We start from the raw sequence: 19,583 nt of genomic DNA on the forward strand, positions 1-19,583 counted from the left end.
CACCATCAGGAGAACACTGAACAACAGTGGTGTGCATGGCAGGGTTGCAAGGAGAAAGCCACTACTCTCCAAAAAGAACATTGCTGCCCATCTGCAGTTTCCTAAAGATCACGTGGACGATCCAGAAGTTTATCTTCTGAATCTCAAGAGAAAGTGGCTCATGCAGCAAGACAACGATCTTAAGCACATAAATCGTTCTACCACAGAACGGTTAAAGAAGAATAACGTTAATGTTCTGGAACGGCCGAGTCAAAGTCCTGACCGTAATCCAATAGAAGTGTTGTGGAAGAACCTGAAGCGAGCAGGTCATGTGAGGAAACCCACCAACATCCCAGAGTTGAAGCTGTTCTGTACTGAGGAACGGGCTAAAAGTCCTCCGAGCCGATGTGCAGGACTGATCAACACTCACCACAAACGTTTATCTGCAGTTATTGCTGCACAAGGAGCTCACACCACATACTGAAAGCAGAGGTGCACATACTTTTGCCCCTCACAGATTTGTAGTATTGGATCATTTTCCTCGATAAATAATATTTTTGTCTCACTTGTTTAACTGGGTTCTCTTTATCTACTTTCAGGACTTGGTGTGAAAATCTGATGACTTTTTTGGACAGATTTATGCAGAAATACAACGAAATTTTAAAGGGTTCACAAACTTTCAAGCACCACTGAATATTTGTGGGGTCGTTTGTGGAAACCTGCTAAGAATGTTGTGCTTTGTTCAAATGCCATAGTGAAGCTGTACATAAGCCTGATCAGTTCAGTTTGTAATCAGACACCGGCTATGAAAGTGTTTGCTTTCGCTTTTTCTCTCTCTCTCTCTCACACACACACACAAGTTTTAAAAAGTGTGAAGAACCTAATATAAAGATTTTTAGCCAACAGACCTGACTGAACGAATCACCGATCATTGGCAGCAATCAGTCAAGTGAAGAAATGTTACAGAAAAATGTTTGTATGCCAGTTTAAAAAAAAAAAAAAAAAAGTAACATTAATTAATACACAGCTTTTTGATAGGCCAATATCAAATCTGCCCTTTATCTCCAAGATCTTAGAAAAGGTTGTAACACTGCATTTATATTCATACCTACATAGGAATAACATTCATGAAATGTATCAGTCGGGGTTTAGGCCTCATCATAGCACAGAGACAGCGCTGGTTAAAGTAGTAAATGACCTTCTACTGACCTACGATCAGGGTTGTGTCTCGTGGCTTGTGTTGCTTGATCTTCAGCTTTTGATACCACTGATCATACTGTAGTTTTTGATAGACTAGAAAACATTGTTGGCATTAAGGGAACGGCCCTCTCCTGCTCAGGTCTTATTTGCCTGATCGTTATCAGTTCGTAGATGTAAATGGTGACTTCTCTATACATACTGAGGTAAAGTTGGGTGTTCCGCAAGGTTCTCTGTTAGGCCCACTGCTTTTTTCTTTATATATGATACCTCTAGGTCAAATTATTAGACATTAGACACTGGATGCTTATTAACTTCCTTTTACTTAATTCTGACAAGACAGACTTATTTAAACTAGGACCACGTGTAGCTAGAAATAATCTTTCTGATCACATGGTTACTCTGGATGGTCTTTCTGTTTCATCATGTGCAGCAGTTAAAGACCTTGGAGTGATTATTGACTCCAGCCTATCATTTGATGCTCATGTAGATAATATTACTAGGATAGTCTTCTTTCATCTCAGAAATATTTCTAAAATAAGAAATATATTGTCACTACATGATGCAGAAATACTAGTTCATGCATTCGTCACCTCTAGATTAGATTACTGTAATGCCTTACTGTCTGGATGTTCCAGTAGGAATATCAACAAACTCCAGTTAGTCCAGAATGCAGCTGCTAGAGTCCTAACTAGAACTAGAAGATACGACCACATCACACCGATATTATCAATACTGCACTGGCTCCCAGTGAAATCTCGCATTGATTATAAAATACTACTATTGACCTATTAAGCACTGAATGATCTCGCGCGACAGTACCTGAGTGAACTTCTGGTCTTTTATGATCCGCCACGCCTACTTCGATCAGAAAGTGCAGGATATTTGTTGGTACCTCGAGTTGTGAAGGCTACAGCAGGGGGAAGAGCTTTCTCTTATAGAGCCCCACAGTTATGGAACAGTCTTCCTATTAGTGTTCGGGACTCAGACACAGTCTCGGTGTTTAAGTCCAGGCTGAAAACATATTTGTTTACACAAACTTTTTGTGAATAGTTTTTCTCTTAGGTAAAGGAGCAGATTTAGAGGGCTCACGGGTACACAGTGTTGTGGTGAACTAGGATGTTTGGATGCTCTCGCCCCCCCACTTCCATACGTTCACCCAGATTCGTTGATGGTGGAGAGACTGGCCTGCTTATGTCCCAGGGCGCCCTCATGTCTGTGTTACCTCCTGGCTCTCCCTTTAATTATGCTGTCATAGCTAGTTTTGCCGGAGTCCCTGCTTGCACTTGCACTACATTGTACACATAATACTCCTGAGATACCAGTCTGACCCATTCTGCTCTCCAGACCTGCCTGATCCATCCTGATGCCCTACTTCTGGTTGGCGTTCTCTTTGACTGGAAGTCACATGCTGCTGTTGAGGATGGTCCCACATGGTGCAGCCTGAAGATCATTGACATTACTGAGGATGGTTCCATTTAAAACCCATAAAGATGGCTTTGGACCTCAATTCATATAAACAGTTATACTATGATGGCTAGGACTATAACTGCTGTGATCACTTTATGACAGCAGTTGACAAACAGTTTAGTACTCCAGTCTCCATCAGTGAACAGTGGATGTGGAAAATAATTTCCTGGTTACAGAACTGCACTATTTGACCATGTAGTATTTATAGAAGGGATTTGTTTATAATCGTACTATCTGTTGTTACCCAGATGAGGACGGGTTCCCTTTTGAGTCTGCTTCTTCTCAAGGTTTCTTCCTCATATCATCTCAGGGAGTTTTTTTTTTTCCTTGCCACTGTCGCCTCTGGCTTGCTCATTAGGGATAAACTCCCACATTTAAAATCTATATCCCGAATTGATATATATCTGTAAAGCTGCTTTGGGACAATCTCCATTGTTAAAAGCGCTATACAAATAAAACTGAAATGCTTTACAGCATTTCCTTCTAAGACTGTTGCACAGTATTGTATATACAGTATAGTAGAAAATGAAAAGTTTCCGGTGCCGACACTTTCACCCACCTGAGATCTACAACAAGCGAGGAAGCTGTGTTCAGAAGATGCTTGTTTTCCTGTCTTGGTTCAGACATGACGATCTGGCAGAGCAGTTTCTCCGTGGAAAACGGTTCCTCTATGCGCCTTCTCTTCAAGTCCTGCAGAGAGAGAGAGAGAGAGAGAGAGAGAGAGAGAGAGAGAGAGAGAGAGAGAGAGAGAGAAAAAAACAACAACAAATGATGAGGCAGAAAAAGCATAACGTCATACACACCCAAATAAAAAAGGGGGGAAACGAGAATAACTCGGCTTACTTGTTAAAAGCTGATCTCTTTTCCTCTTTAAGAGAGACACTCACCTTCGCTGCCTCATAGCCCAACTTCATCCACTCAGCTGTGGCAAAATGCACTGTCTCAGACACACTATAGCCACAACACACCTTGGACACGAAGGTCCCAGGGAAACACACCATGAACTGGCCGCTCTTCTGCACCGTCCGGTGCACCTTCACCCCTTCTCGACGTAGCACCTCTGGAGAGATCTGTGTTAAGAAAATCATCATCAGCTTGTTTAACAGTTCACCACAATGTTCTTTTCTCAGCAGTGAAAATACAACCGCCGTCCTACCATAATGTTCTTCTCCAGCATCTCGAGCCCGGGGGTTCCGTTGGCCTGCAGCAGTGTGTGAACTACCTTGTCAAGTTTTGACATCTCATCGGCAGGAATACAGTACCTGCGAAAAACACATCACTAAAGATCGCAACGGTTTCTGAGAGTCCGCTGTAGTTATCGCCGAGAACAGGTAGGCAAATGCTTTTATTTACGTTTTCCACATTTTGTTTCTCCAAATGTATCATTTACTGACAACTGAATTCACCATTGAAGTCAAGAAGACTCCTTAATTCCATTCTTCGTGATGGGATTTCATCCGTCATGCTTTCGTGCTCCAAAATTATTGGAACGGCAAGGCCGGTACTTTTGATTTTTGCTAAACACTGGAGACCGTTGCGTTTGAGATCAAATGACGAACGGGACGATAGATCAGAATTTCAGCTTTCATTTCCTGACGTCTACCGTAGGTGTATTAAAACAACTCAACTTGAGGGTGAACAAAAAATATTGGAACAGATACACTGCTAATTTAGTAAATGAAAGTAAATGACACTTAGTATCTGGTTGCATATCCCGTGCTTGCAATAACTGCATCAAGCCTGCGACTCACTGACATCAACAAACTGTCGGTTTCTTCTTGTGTGTTGCTTTTCCAGGCTTTTACTGCAGCTTCTTTCGGTTGTTGTTTGTTTTGGGGGTTTCTCCCTTCAGTTTCCTCTTCAGGAGGTGAAATGCTCCAAAACCTTCCACTTTTCTCCACTGATAAAGTCCTTTATTGTGTTAGCAGTGCTTTTTCTTTTTCAGTGCATTGTCTTGCTGCATGATGAAGCTACTCACGATTAGATTGGATGCATTTCTCTGTAAATCGTAGACAGAATGTTTCTGTAGATTCTGAAGTCATTCTGCTGCTGCCATCATGAGTTACATCATCAATAAAGATTAGCGAGTCTGTTCCAGAAGCACCCATGCAAGCCCAGGCCATGACACTACCTCCACCATGTTTCACAGATGAGCTTGTATGCTTTGGATCATGAACAGATCCATTCGTTCTCCACACTTCGGCCTTTCCATCACTTTGGTAGAGGTTCATCCTGGTTCCACAACTTTTGTGGCTCGTGTCTGTATTTCTTTGCCAATTCCAATCTGGCTTTCTCATTCTTATTGCTGATGACTGTGGTCTGGCCTCAGATGTATACAGATGTGGCCATTGAGAATGCGTGTCAAAAGAAAAGGGATCCTGCGATTTCACGCGCATGCTGCAGGTGTAGGAAAGACGAGACCGGTAGCTAGCAGTCGTGTTTCATTTGAACAAACATGGCTTGCTAGTAGATAAAGTAGTTCTGCTGGGACATATACTGTATACAGCAGATACAGTAGCCTTTTACATCATGTGCCCATGATGTGCTTGGCCAGAGGATCCGTGAGCCTCTCTCAGAACCGCTTTGCAACAAGCAGCAGAGCACATTAAACATCGTCGAGCCTAATTCAAGTTTATCGTGCAATACCTGTACTGTGTACACGCCGATAAAACGTTAATAATTCAGTGAGTAAAATAGTATTTTTACATGTTTAGCATGTGAACTCTTTCTGCTCTTCTTCAAATGGTGGAGTGATACCTTCACGCCTTCCCTGTGGAGGTTGTTGGTGATGTCACTGACTGTTTTGGGGTTTTTTTCCTTCACAGCTCTCACAATGTTCCCGTCATCAACTGCTGTTGTTTTCCTTCGCTGCACTGTTCCATGTCTGACTGTCAGTACACCAGTGGTTTCCTTCTTTTTCAGAACGGTAAAAATTGTTGTATTGGCTTTGCCCAACGTTTGTGCAATGCCTCGGATTGATTTTCCTTCTTTTCTCGGCTCTCTGATCGTTATGTTGGTTTATCCTTTTTAACAACAAATGCACAGGTGAAACAGAAGGATAAAACCCAAGAGTAGATTAATTCAGAGCTATTCATTCTTTAAACAATCAATCTAACAGGGCTCACCTGGGCAACAAGAATCACCTGTCAGTCACATGTTCCAATATTTTTGCTTACTAGAAAACTCAGTGGGTTCTAACAAACGGTGCCATGTTCTAAGTTGTTTAACACATCTAGATGTAAATATCAAGAAATGAAAGCTGGAATTCTGATCTATCGTCGCATTCATCTTTTGATTTCAAACCCAAATGTCTTCGGTATATAGTAGGAAAAAAAAAATGGCCTTGCTGTTCCAATACTTTCGGAGGAGAGTTCCAAAACTGATTTTGATGAATAACGGTTACTCCATTTTACAGATCCATCTTCTGTAGACAAATGTTTCAGGCACTGAGAGCTAAAACACAATGCTATGTACCCCAATTCCAAAAAAATTGGGACAGTATGGAAAATGCTAATAAAAACAAAGCGGAGTGATCTGTAAATGTACTTTGACTATAAAAAAATAAAGTATTTGATGTTTTATCTAATCAACTGCATAAGTTTTTTTTTGGAAGATAAATGTTTATTTTGAAATTGATGAATACAACACTTTCCAAAAAAGTTGGGACAGGGGCAATTTAGGACTAATAGGGATTTGACAAGTTGAAATAAGAAGGTGATGTGAAACAGGTGAGGCGATCGTCTAGTCATAGTATATAAGGAGCCTCCAAAACAGGCCTAGTCCTTCAAGAGCAGGGATGGGTCGAGGCTCGCCAGTCTGCCAACAGATGCGTCAGCGAATAAACCAACACTTTGAGAACAACATTCCCCAAAGATAAATCGGTAAGATTTTGTGCATTTCACCTTCTACAGTGCACAATATAATGAAAAGATTCAAGGAAGCCGGTTAAATCTCGGTGCATAAAAAGACAAGGTTGAAAATCAGCTGACTTCTCTGAGCTCGGTCTCATCTGAGATGGAGAGTAACACAGCGGAATCGTGTTTTGTGGTCCGACGAGTCGACATTTCAAATAGTTTTTGGACAAAACAGCCGTCGTGTTCTCCGGGCCAAAGAGGAAAAGGACCATCCACGCTGTTATCAGCGTCAGGTCCAAAAGCCAGCGTCCGTCATGCTATGGGGGCGTGTCAGTGCCCATGGCGTGAGTAACTTGCACATCTGTGAGGGCAGCATTTATGCAGAAAGATATGTACACATTTTGCAGCAACATATGCTGCCATCCAGATGTCGTCTTTTCCAGAGATGTCCCTGCATTTTCCAGCAGGACAACACCAAACCACATTCTGCCCGGATTACAAGCGCACGGTCGTGTAAGCAGAGAGTGTGGGTACCAGCATGGCCTGCCTGCAGTCCTGCAGCCAAAATAAAGCAACAGAGGCCTTTTGTACATGCATAAAAGGATAAATGGGGGAAAATTCCGCTTGCTAAACTTAACCAACTGGTGTCTTCAGTCTCCAAACACTTCATAAGTGTTAAGAGGCCATACACGCCTCTTAATAACACAGACATTTAATGGCCATTAAATATACAGGCCATTAAATTAAAACCAGACAGTACTGTAACAAACCCATTAGATGATAATGTAGCAATATCAGATCAATGTTTAGAATGTTTTGCTCCGCTTAGACAGACCGAACTAGCTACATTAATCTCTTCAGCCAATTCATCAACTTGCATACCAGATCCTGTACCTACATGTTTGTTTAAACAGATTTGTCCAGGAGTAATTGAACCACTTTTAAATATAATCAGTTCTTCCCTAAGCACTGGCTATGTACCTAAATCACTTAAATGAGCAGTTATTAAACCCTTGATTAAAAAACCTGATCTTGACCCGTCTCAATTGTCCAGCTATAGACCAATATCAAATCTCCCCTTCATCTCTAAGATTTTAGAAAAGGTTGTAGCACAGCAGTTATGCTCGTACTTAGATAGGAATAACATTCATGAAATGTATCAGTCAGGATTTAGACCTCATCATAGCACAGAGACAGCGTTGGTTAAAGTAGTAAATGACCTTCTACTGACTTACGATCAGGGTTGTGTCTCGCTGCTTGTGTTACTCGACCTTAGTGCAGCTTTTGATACTATAGATCACACTATTCTACTTGATAGATTAGAAAATGTTGTTGGTATTACGGGAACAGTCCTCTCCTGGCTCAGGTCTTATCTGACCGATCGTTATCAGTTCGTAGATGTAAATGGTGATTTCTCCATGCGTACTGAGGTTACCTTTGGAGTTCCACAGGGTTCTGTTTTAGGCCCACTGCTCTTTACTTTATATATGCTACCCCTAGGGCAAATTATTCGTAAACATGGAATTAGCTTCCACTGTTATGCTGATGATACACAGTTGTATGTTTCAGCGAAGCCAGAGGACAGACAGAAGCTTAGTAAAGTTGAGGATTGTGTAAGGGACATTAGACGTTGGATGTTAACTAACTTCCTTCTACTTAATTCTGATAAAACAGAAATACTTTTATTAGGCCCACGTGTAGCTAGAAGTAATCTTTCTGATCACATGGTTACTCTGGATGGTCTTTCTGTTTCAACATGTGCAGCAGTTAAAGACCTTGGAGTGATTATTGACTCCAGCCTATCATTTGATGCTCATGTAGATAATATTACTAGGATAGTCTTCTTTCATCTCAGAAATATTTCCAAGATAAGAAACATATTGTCACTACATGATGCGGAAATACTAGTTCATGCATTCGTCACCTCTAGATTAGATTACTGTAATGCCTTACTGTCTGGATGTTCCAGTAGGAATATAAATAAGCTCCAGTTAGTCCAGAATGCAGCTGCTAGAGTCCTAACTAGAACTAGAAGATACGACCACATCACACCCATCTTATCCACACTGCATTGGCTCCCAGTAAAATCCCGCATTAACTATAAAATACTTTTATTAGCCTATAAAGCACTAAACGGTCTCGCGCCACAATATCTAAGCGACCTTTTGGTTTTCTATGATCCGCCACGCCTACTTAGATCAAAAGATGCAGGCTATTTGACGGTACCTCGAATAGTGAAGGCTACAGCAGGGGGAAGAGCGTTCTCTTATAGAGCCCCACAGTTATGGAACAGTCTTCCTATTAGTGTTCGGGACTCAGACACAGTCTCGGTGTTTAAGTCCAGGCTGAAAACATTTGTTTACTCAAACTTTTTGTGAATAGTTTTTTTCTTAGGTAAAGGAGCAGATTTAGAGGGCTCACGGGTACACAGTGTTGTGGTGAACTAGGATGTTTGGATGCTCTCGCCCCCCCACTTCCATACGTTCACCCAGATTCGTTGATGGTGGAGAGACTGGCCTGCTTATGTCCCAGGGCGCCCTCATGTCTGTGTTACCTCCTGTCTTCCTATTAGTGTTCGGGACTCAGACACAGTCTCGGTGTTTAAGTCTAGGCTTAAAACGTATTTGTTTACTCAAGCCTACCCTGACTAGACTTTCTATTATACTAATTCCCAGTCCTAATAATCTTTTTTCTCCCTCTCTCCTTCTGCCGAGCCACACACGAATTTATGGAGATACTAGAGATCCAGATCCTTTCTGCCTCTGGATGGAGCTCAAATCTTCTCCAATTCCAGACTGCTGGGACTACGGCTGCTCCTAACGCCATACAGACTTCATATAAATCCATAATGAACTTTTTCACACTAACTGTTGTTACCCAGATGAGGATGGGTTCCCTTCTGAGTCGGGTTCCTCTCAAGGTTTCTTCCTCTTAAAACATCTTAGGGAGTTTTTCCTCGCCACCGTCGCCACTCAGTGGCTTGCTCAGTTGGGATAAATTCGCACCTTTAATATCTGTATACCGTGTTGATATTTCTGTAAAGCTGCTTTGAGACAACGTCTATTGTAAAAAGCGCTATACCAATAAAATTGAATTGAATTAAAAGAAAAGGTGATGTTACACAGTGGTAAACAATCAACTGTCCCAACTTTTTCTGAATTGGGGTTGTATAACAACACTATTTAAATGAAACAAACAAACAAACAAAATGTTTTAAACACTTACCAAATGCAATCAGCACCAGTGTGTAGATAATCTATGTATGGAAGGCTGTTCTGGTCCCTGGACCAACATGAGGTAGAAAACACCATGCCTATATTCAGCCAGGGGATGGTCACTCCTGCTTATAAACACAAACAACTCATCAGCTTACCATCTATTAGATTCTGCTAGAAACCCAATATAGCCCTTAAATACTCCAAAATCATTACTAATGTTCTCGTCATTATTTCCCATATCTTTGAAGACAAAAATGTAAAACCAGAAAATGACTTGATTACAATGCTTACTGTAAAACTTTTCTGAATAAATTGTAGAACTGAAGGAGATTCGAACTGTGTTTAATGGTCAGGAAAATCAGTCTAACCTGGCACAGCACCAAGGTGACGCAAGATGGATCCTGAGTTATTGGAAAGCACAGTAAGATTCCATCCATGCCTGGCAAAGTGATGATATGTGTTGAGCATCAAATACATTATGAAGTAAATAACATGACAGAAATACTAAGAAGATCACTCCAGGTGAAGATACACAGCCTACACGCTTTTATATCAATACAAGTAATGGGCCTCTATTTTACAATTAATAGGACTAGCAAGAATACCAAACACACAAATGAAATGCAGATGCATCCTACAGCAAGACAACAATGTAAAACAGACAGTAAAAAAATAAATAAATAAATATATCCCGAATTGGTTATTTTCAAAAGAACCAAACGTTCTACAGTTCAAAGCAGTTTTCTTTGGAACTAGTGGAGTGTCTCCGTTTGGTCATCTCCTTGCTAAGCACAAATAGCAAAGTCGTAACTGCAATCCCTCGTGTGCAGTCGAGAGAACGTCTGCCTCTCTCCCATTCTCGTCTTGTCAAAGAGTTGTAAAGGGGGATCCAAAACACTGAGCGTTGTGCGCTTTTTGATTTTTTTTTCTAATCTTATTATTGTTATTGGTAAAATATGCACAGTCAGAGTGTGATCGTGATACCTCCACTTGAAAACAAGTAGCCTACAAGCCCTGATTTCCTCCAGAGTTGTATGAATGACATGATCAATACCTAAATTGGTTGGGAATTGCAGAATAATAAATGTTAAGCGACGTGCAAAACACACCTTTCGAGCTACGGAAATTCTGCTGTCACCTTCCTCTGGCTTTGCACAGCCATAGCGAGAAATGAAGCCAGCAGCGGGTATGGGCAGAAAAGCCCACTGGGAGCACAGCAGCGGGAACAGAATTGGGCAGAAGACTTGGCTGAAAAAGGAGTAAGAGCTTTCACGGTGTTGGAATCCAGAACAGAACATGTGGCAGTAGGCAAGCCAACAGCAAGGGCTGTTGACAACAATGCAACAGCACACTGAAGTACGGAGCCCAGGGGTGTACTCTAATACAGCTGTGTCACATACAGAGACAGAACCTGCCATCAGTGACTGGATTTCATTCACTGAACTTGATGACCACTTCAGCAGAGAGTGCTGGTAGCTCACCACTGAAGCAGTCTGAAGATCGGAGTACAAAGCAGTATCACAGCATAGCGTCGACACCGAGTACACTGCAAACTCGCGTTAAGGCTGCCTTGGCAAAATAAAAGCTGGTTCCTCCGTCCGATACCAAGTGATTAATCCATGTCGTTGTCTATGCACCCATGCTAGTGCCTGGCCTGTATTGAACAGTGTACCAATTTCTGTAATGAGCTCATATGTGCATTCCAAGCTAGACAACACAACACAACACAACACAGACAGCACTCCAAGCTACGGGAGTCATATCAACAGGGTGCGAATCACTGGGCTGGCTCAAATGCCACTGTCGAAGCCTGGTAACAACCAGCTGTCATTGGTACCGGGACAGATCGTTCAAGTTTGATAACAGACCGATAGCTATGAAGCTTGCAGGGTATCATTTACAGTTTCACAGTCAACCACCAAACACAGGGGTCCATCACTCAGTGGCGCCATATCCAAGCTAACTGGCTATATTGAGTGCAGAAGTGCTGTCACTACTACAAAAACAAGCAATATAAAATCATACACAGAACAGAAAGCCTGACTGGGTTTTTCCTCAGATATTTCAGATATAGGGCAGTGTTTGCACAGTGGTTAAGATGTTGGACTACTGACTGGAAGGTCGTGAGTTCAAGGCCCTTGAGCAAGGCCCTTTACCCTCAACTCCTCAGTTGTATAAATGAGATAAACATAAGTCAGTCTGGAAAAGGGCGGCTGCTGAATGCCGTAAACATATTTCTTTTTTTTTTCCCCTGCAAAAAAGTCGATGGAATGCATCTCATTTTCAGATCGAAGAGACCAAAATGTCTAAAAGTTGCAGATGCTTCCCAGCAGAGCTGTGGGGAGACGTGGTAAAACTTCTAAGTAAAAAGAACATGAAAAAAAAATGAGGCTTGATATCAGCATATCAACATCCTTTTCATTCATCCCTTTGGCTTTTGAATGTATTCAACATTTTCCATAACCCTTAAAAGGGCATCATTTACTAATCTGGACCAACACCGTCTCCGTGGTATTTTACATCAACCACCATCAAGTGATTTTGGTGGGTGAACGAGCTCTGGAAGAATGCACGCATAGCTCCTGTATTTGTTAGCTACATATCTACGGTTGCTACATAACCAAACTGGCCATCGCTACAGCCAGGTGAGTCAGTGAATTGCACGTGCTATTGGTCGGCAGAGTTTAAGCACGTCACGCTGTCGCTGAATCCAGCATTCCTGCCGAAAGATATTGATCCCACAGTATATGATTTAACCTATTAACCTATCCGTTCTTGGAGATGGAAATTTGAGCCTAGTCCCCAGTCATTGGTGCGGCTGTGGATCAGGTGGTAGAGCGGGTTGTCCACTAATCGTATGGCTGGAGGTTCGATTCGCAGCCCACGTGACTCCACATGCCGAAGTGTCTTTGGGCAAGACACTGAACCCCAAGTTGCTCCCGATGGCAAGCTAGCGCAGTGTATTGTATTGGTGTGTGTGTGAATGACAACCAGTGTAAAACGCTTTGTAGGACCGCAAAGGTTAAAAAAAGCGCTATATAAGTGCAGACCATTTACCATGTACCCAGTGAGGACTCTGACACCTTATATAAAAGTAAGTAAATAACTACTAGGTAAAGAAAGTGATTGCACAAGCATTCCCGAATGCATGTCAAGAGGTGTCTTCTTCTATTAAATGCCATTTGACCCATGCTATGGCTACTTTCTGAGCAGCACTAAGAGGTATATCACTTGGGTCATCCTCACACCCAATAAAATGTGGTGCTTATGTTCAGAGTACAACAGGGGTCTTCAGTCTTAATCACAAAGGGCCAATGTGGCTCCAGGATTTCAACCCAGCCAAACAGGAGACACTTAACAGTTGATTGAACTGATTAAACAAGGCATGTGTGGCTCCCTGTTTGGAATGAAAGCCTACAGGCACACTGGGCCTTTGCAGATAAGATTGAAGAACCCTGGAGTATGATATCGGCATATTTAATAATTCTCAGGAGGTGCCAACATTGCTAACAAGAAAATCTAAGCAGCGAGAGGAAAACAAACAAACAAAAAAACCCCAGAAATTTACCACAAAAAGCCTAGTTCACGTCACTGAACAAGACGGCTACATGCTAACAGCATAAATAAAAAAATTCATTTAAAAAACCAAGCAGATATCAGTCCCTTGTGCTTATTTACTTGAGGGAATTTGCTGCTCAGCTAGGAGAATTTCATTCATGTTTTTATTCTATTATGAATTGTATTTTTTTTTTAAATGTATATATATGGGCTGTTTTAGCTGAAATGCACAGTGTTCATGTGCGTCTCATTCTCCTGCAGCAAGGCGTCAAAAATGATAAATGCTAGAGGTAAACCGTAGATATTGAAGCTCTGAATTCTCACTCTAAACAGAATGCGGTATCAGCATGCTCAGTGATTCTTGTTCTCAATAAAGTAGTTTAAAAAAAAAAAAAACAACACACAAACAACAACAACAGTATCAGCGCCCGAGTAACTTTCATCTTCAATAATATTAAGTGATTCTCAGTCTCGGAAAAAAGAATGGTATTTGCACTGTTTAGTGCTGTCTGGAAGCACTGGACTGAATTTGATACATGGCCTTCACTGCTTCTGAAAGGAACCAACAATGCAGCGTATACAATGGAAGGTAACATACAGTATGTATCTGTGGCTCTATAAGTGAGCGTCTATATGTGAGCATGACCACACACAGCAGGGACCTTTTACAGTCCTATAGGACCTTTTATAGTCTAACTCCGTGTCACAGTGATGACTCTGCTAGATGTACTTCTACTAGGAAGGAAGGAAATGGGAAGGGAAATGGGAAAACACCACCAGTTCTGAAGGAAACTGCTCCGGTGGTTCTCCGATCAGTCGAAGAACCATGGTTACATACAACACATGACCAAACGTTTGTGGACACCTGGCCATGACACCTGTGTGTGCTTGTTAACCATCCCATTACAGATTTAGTCCACCTTTGCTGTACGCATCCACAAGAGTATTAGTGAGGTTAGACACTGATTTCAGGATTCCAGTTCATCCCAGTGGTGTTCAGAGAGGCTGAGGTCAGGGCACCGTATAGGCCAATCGAGCTCTTCCAGTCCAAATTTGGCAAAACACGTCTTCATGGACCTCACTTTGAGCATTGTCATGTTGGAACATGTTTGAGCCTCTTCGTTCCAGTGAAGGGAAATTGTAATGGAATTCAGCATATAAAAAGACACGCTATACAATCGTGTGCTTGAATAGGTTTTACAAAAAGGTGTACACAAACATTTGATCATACAGTGTATGGAACCTTCCCGTTATTATCATGATCAAAAGTAATAGAACACGAAATGTCTTGTTGGCTTTTTGTCTTCCGTCTTCTTTTCCTACAGGTATATGCAAACTTCGGCCGGTAACTGTAAGCGTATTTAAGTTTATTTTATGCACAAACGTACTAAACAGTAATACTTAAACGATAGTTTTGATATTGCATGACATGATCGATGCAGGTTCTTACTTTGAAAATGGCTCAGACTTGCTCACAGGAAATCCACTCCCGTGAGTCTTTGAATCCACTCGCCCACAATGCACTGCAACATGGCATTCTTTTTCTTCTACAAGTCTCCAGTACTCTTGCTACAGAAAGAGAGAAAAAGGGTATGCAGAAAAATGGAGAAGTTAAACAGAAGTAAGGGGGGAAAGAAAAGCGGTCCTCAGAAATAGTGTACTTGTGTGTAAAAGCCTTCGAGTTAAAAAAAATAATAATAATAATTTTTTTAAAAAAGAAAACCTTTGGTGAACTTCTGTTGGGCAAAACCTTTTGGATTCAGCCTAATGAAAGTTGTGTTCCATCATACTTACAGTCGTGTGAAAAAATAAGTACACCCCATGGAAACCGTTGGCTTTTTTTTGACATTTGGACATAGCAAGGATTTGATTATCTTTGACACAGTGCCTGTTAATAAAGTTGATATACCTGAGCAAAACCACGAGGGAAATGAGCTTTTTCAATAATTTATTCAACAGAAATATCAATAGATGTGAGATTCTTCTGTGGGAATAAGAAAAAAAGTACACACTTGGCCTCAGAAGTTAGTTTTGCCCCCTTTCGCAGAAATAACTTCTTGTAGGCGTTTTGCATAATTGTCCACCAGGCTTGCTGGAATTTTTGACCACTCTTCCATGCGGTATTCTTTCAGTTGCAAGATGTTTGAGGGTTTTCTTGCACGTTCTGCCCGTTTCAAATCCGAGCTTCGTCTAGGTCAGGGGTCTCCCACCGCATTGACGCAGTCAGAACAATCACTAATTTATTAAACATTTAATTTACATGAAATTGTCAGATTACACCACAATGTCCACGGCATACAACAAATTAAAACAAAACATTACAACCCACCATAACGCTCGATCATAGGGAGCCCTGGACTTGTTTCCCTGCAATAATCCAGTCCCAATGAGGAGGGATGGGGGACAGTGAGACTCGAGAATGCTCCCTGAAAGTAATCAAGGGGCTTGTCTCTTAATACTGGGTGCTTAGTTTCCAGATGCCAAAGCAATTTTGAAGGCTTCATCGATTCGTTAGCAAATTTATCTCCGCCGTGTATAACATGGCGTTTGGATATGACTGGATATTAGATATGACTCATAATATTTTTGCTTTCACGCTCATGTTAACACTGGCGGAGCCTGTTACAAGAGTGGAACGAGTGTTTTGTGAAATCACATCCTCTATGTAAATTTGATCGTGGGCCTTAACGGGGGAAACGTACAATAAATAAATACAGTGGCGTATATAGACGTTTTTCCTAGAATGTTCTTGCAACTCTTCCACGGCCTGGTACTAGGTCACGACCCGGGGGAAATATAGACCAGGCCACTCCACAACCCTCCATTTCTTCAATTTGAGCCATTCCTTGGTGGATTTGCTAGTGTGCTGTTGAAAGGTCCACTTTCAGTTCAACTTCAACTTTTATATCTTCAAGCACTCTTTGATATGATGCAGAATTCAGAGTTGAATCAATGAATGCAAGCCGTCCAGTCCCTGAAGCAGTGAAGCAACCCCAAACCATAACATTTCCACCACCGTGCTTCACAGTTGGTATGAGGTGCTTCTCCTGAAACGCTGTCTTTGGTCAGCGCCAAACATGTCTGCTGTTACTGTGGCCAAACAACTCCATCTTTGATTCGTCTGTCCAGAGCACATTATTCTAAAAGGCCTGGTCTTTGCTCATTGGCAAACTGTAGTCTTGCAAAGGCCTTTTCCTGGCTCGCCTCCCTTTCTGATTGTAGAAGCATGCACTTTGACATCAACAGTTGCAAGACTTACTAGCAGATCCCCAAAATGATGAAATTTTGGGGTTCTTGGAGACTTCTTTTCACATCAGACGGTCTGCTCTTGGGCTGAATTTGCCGGGACGGCCAGTCCTGGACTAATCGGCGGTCATTTGAAATCTGCGCCATTTATAGGTCATTTTCCTTACTGCGGAATGATGTGTTTCCAATAATTTTGAGATCTTTTTTCAATCCCTTGCCAGACGTATAGGTATCCACAACCATTTTTCTGAAGGCCTTACACAACTCTTTAAATCCTAGCATGATGACACCACAGTTCAGATCAGTTTATTCATCCCTTAGGAAATTTGGTTCGCACAGGTGCCACACATCACATTAACACATATGTGAATATTCAAACTAAAGACATTATAAGAGCATGAATATAAATAGGAAGAAAAAAAAAAGAAAAAAAAAAAAGGAAGGGGGTTCCAAGAACCATCAATTCATGTATCACCATATTACCCATGATTACAGACGATTCAACATTGAAACAGCAGTTGGTATGAATGAATTCCTAAAGCTCCTTGTCCTCCCCCCAATTGCTCTATATCTATGGCCTGATGGGAGGACAACAAACTCTTTATATAATGGAGGTGATGGGCAGTTAATTATTGAGTAAGCTTTTCCAACAACACGTCGTTTAAAAATGTCTTGAAGCAATGTCTGAACTCCGATCACCTTGGAGGCAGTCTTAATCAGCTTAGTCATTCTGTTCTTACCAGACAAGCTAATACAATCAAACCATACTACGACACACAGTAAGAAACAGCATATTGAATAAAACAGTGCCAGTAACACTGTACATACTTTTAAAGAACTCATTTTTCTTAAGAAAAACCAAAACACTTGAATCTTCTTTCAAAAGGCATCAGTATTCGCATCAAAGTTGAATTTTTTATCAATCACTGTACCCCAGTGTCCATATTCATCCACAAGCTCAATGTCCCTTCCATGAATGATAGGAGTAGAGATAGAAATAGCAGACTTTCCAAAGTCGTCGATCATGTCTTTGGTCTTAGATATGTTTAAGTTTGACTACAATTCTCACGCCAATAAACAAGAAAAAAAAAAAAAGTCCTCCATCACAGGTCCACGAGATGTCTCCTCATTTGCTAGGAGGCTCACAATAACGGTATCATCTGCAAACTTCAGCGTATACCCATTGTCAAATGTACTCCTGCGATCCTAAGTGTACAAAATAGAAAGCCGAGGGGAAAGAACGCACCTTTGAGGGGAACCCGCACGAGAACGTAACTTGGAAGATAGCAAACAATTGACTCTCACACACACACACACACACACACACACACACCCCGAGTCCTGTTCGATAAAGAATGTAATATCCGCCCTACAAAATTAAGATCCAGGTTAAACACTTTAACAAGCTTTTCGGCTAACACATGCTCCTAATTGTATTAAAAGCAGATGAGAAACCAATAAAAGCCAGCCGTGCCCTTGTTCTTGGGGTCTCCAAATGTTGAGCTACATTGTTGAGTTGTTAAGGCGTCTTCAACACCCCTCCCTGCTCTGTACGCAAACCGAAATGGATCCATCCTATCTTCTACATGCTTTAACATCTCCAATCTCACACCTCAATTGCAAAGGGAACACCAGACACTAGATATGAGAGGGGTATGAATAAGACTGGTTCCACCTGCACTCCATAAGCAGGTTCTAATCACTGGCACCAAATATTGAACCCCTGATTAAAAATTTCTGGATTTGAAGGGGTGAAAATGTATGGGGTGTACTTACTTTTCCCCATGTGACTGCTCCGTTTTGTTAATTGAAATTGTGAAAATGACTACAAGATGCCAATTTTATGCGTCATCTGATATTAACGGAGCGTATCGACTTTATTACTAGGCACTGTTTCAGAGAGGATCAAATGTTTGCTTGTCCAAACGTCAAAAAAAGCCAACAATTTCCATGGGGTGTACTTATTTTTTTCACATGACTGTAGGTTGAAAAGAACATACCTCTACTTCAGCTGTGTCTGGCTCCTGGCTGAAGCACATATTCATGGTATTCCTGGCTGCCCGGTAGAAAGTTGTTAGAGAGAACGATTTCCCCTGCAAATAAAAACACAGACTGAAAAAGCCCTATTTAAAAAATGAGACTCATGGACAGAAAAAAGCACAGACTCTGCACCTTGTATATGCATTTGTGCAGCTCAGTCAGTATGCCACCTTCTTTTCTCTCCTGCCGTCCCAGGCGGCCATTCCTGCCCATGGGGTCAAGCTCTCGGAGGCGCTCTCGCACACCGCTCCGGTGAAGAGCACCGTTCACCAGGCCGTTCTTGGGTTCGCAGCGTGGTAGGAGCAGTGCAGCATGTTGCAATGTGTCTGCCTGTCCCTCCAGGGGCCCGTGTCTCCTCTCCAGGCTCTCTTTCTCGGCCAGCACGTCCTTCTCCAGCTGTGCCCGCTGTGCCAGAGACAGTGAGTCATAAGACAGCAGGTATTGGCAGTAGGCCTCCTGCAGTTTAGCGAGCCGGTCCTGTGCGGAGCGTGGGATGCCCAGCAGGTCAGCGAGACGGCCCCACGTCTTCAGGTCTGTCACTTGCTGCATGCCACCCATGTCATTCAGGAGCTGAAAGAATCGGGCTAAGTCCAATTCACAGCCACCTAGTAAAGAAAGAGTAAATGGGGATGATACTTTTTTTTTTTTAAACCCATTATAGGAAAGAGACCCATGCTGTCACAAGTAACTGCCTGTCCATGAGATTAAGAGTCCATGAGATCAAGATTGCTATCAGGACCTACAGACACCAGATATACAAATGTCCAATTTGAATCTGAAAGCCTGAATAACTAGAGAACCTACCAAGAGCTGGGTCAAAAAAGACAAAAAGGTATGAAAGGTCGATTTACCACACCAGTCAGAGGACCATAAAATAGTGATTCCTGAATAGTGATCACATTGGAACGTCATTCAGACCAAGCGACCAAACCAACAAAAACCCCACGGATATACTCCTTTTCCCCAAACAAATGAACCACAAAGAGCACTGGAGAATTATTTACGGGGGGGGGGGCGACTA

At 41.9% G+C, this 19,583-nt stretch overlaps 1 protein-coding gene across 3 annotated transcripts in view; it reads right to left on the bottom strand.

The window, feature by feature from the left end:
- The window catches only part of jarid2a (jumonji, AT rich interactive domain 2a), an 83,163-nt gene that overhangs the window by 17,679 nt on the left and 45,901 nt on the right, over window positions 1–19,583 (bottom strand). For 2 of the 3 annotated variants that reach the window (XM_047154157.2, XM_017467309.3), the window contains exons 8-15: window positions 18,695–19,167; window positions 18,523–18,615; window positions 14,727–14,845; window positions 10,087–10,157; window positions 9,726–9,840; window positions 3,803–3,908; window positions 3,534–3,716; window positions 3,206–3,336 (exon numbers count right to left, since the gene is read on the bottom strand). In XM_047154157.2, the coding sequence (XP_047010113.1) occupies window positions 3,206–3,336; window positions 3,534–3,716; window positions 3,803–3,908; window positions 9,726–9,840; window positions 10,087–10,157; window positions 14,727–14,845; window positions 18,523–18,615; window positions 18,695–19,167 (1,291 nt within the window). The remainder of the gene's footprint in view (window positions 1–3,205; window positions 3,337–3,533; window positions 3,717–3,802; window positions 3,909–9,725; window positions 9,841–10,086; window positions 10,158–14,726; window positions 14,846–18,522; window positions 18,616–18,694; window positions 19,168–19,583) is intronic. The other variant, XM_017467313.3, reaches the window with a different exon arrangement.

The sequence above is a fragment of the Ictalurus punctatus genome, chromosome 1 (assembly GCF_001660625.3).
Source record: "Ictalurus punctatus breed USDA103 chromosome 1, Coco_2.0, whole genome shotgun sequence".
NCBI classification, from domain to species: Eukaryota; Metazoa; Chordata; class Actinopteri; order Siluriformes; family Ictaluridae; genus Ictalurus; species Ictalurus punctatus.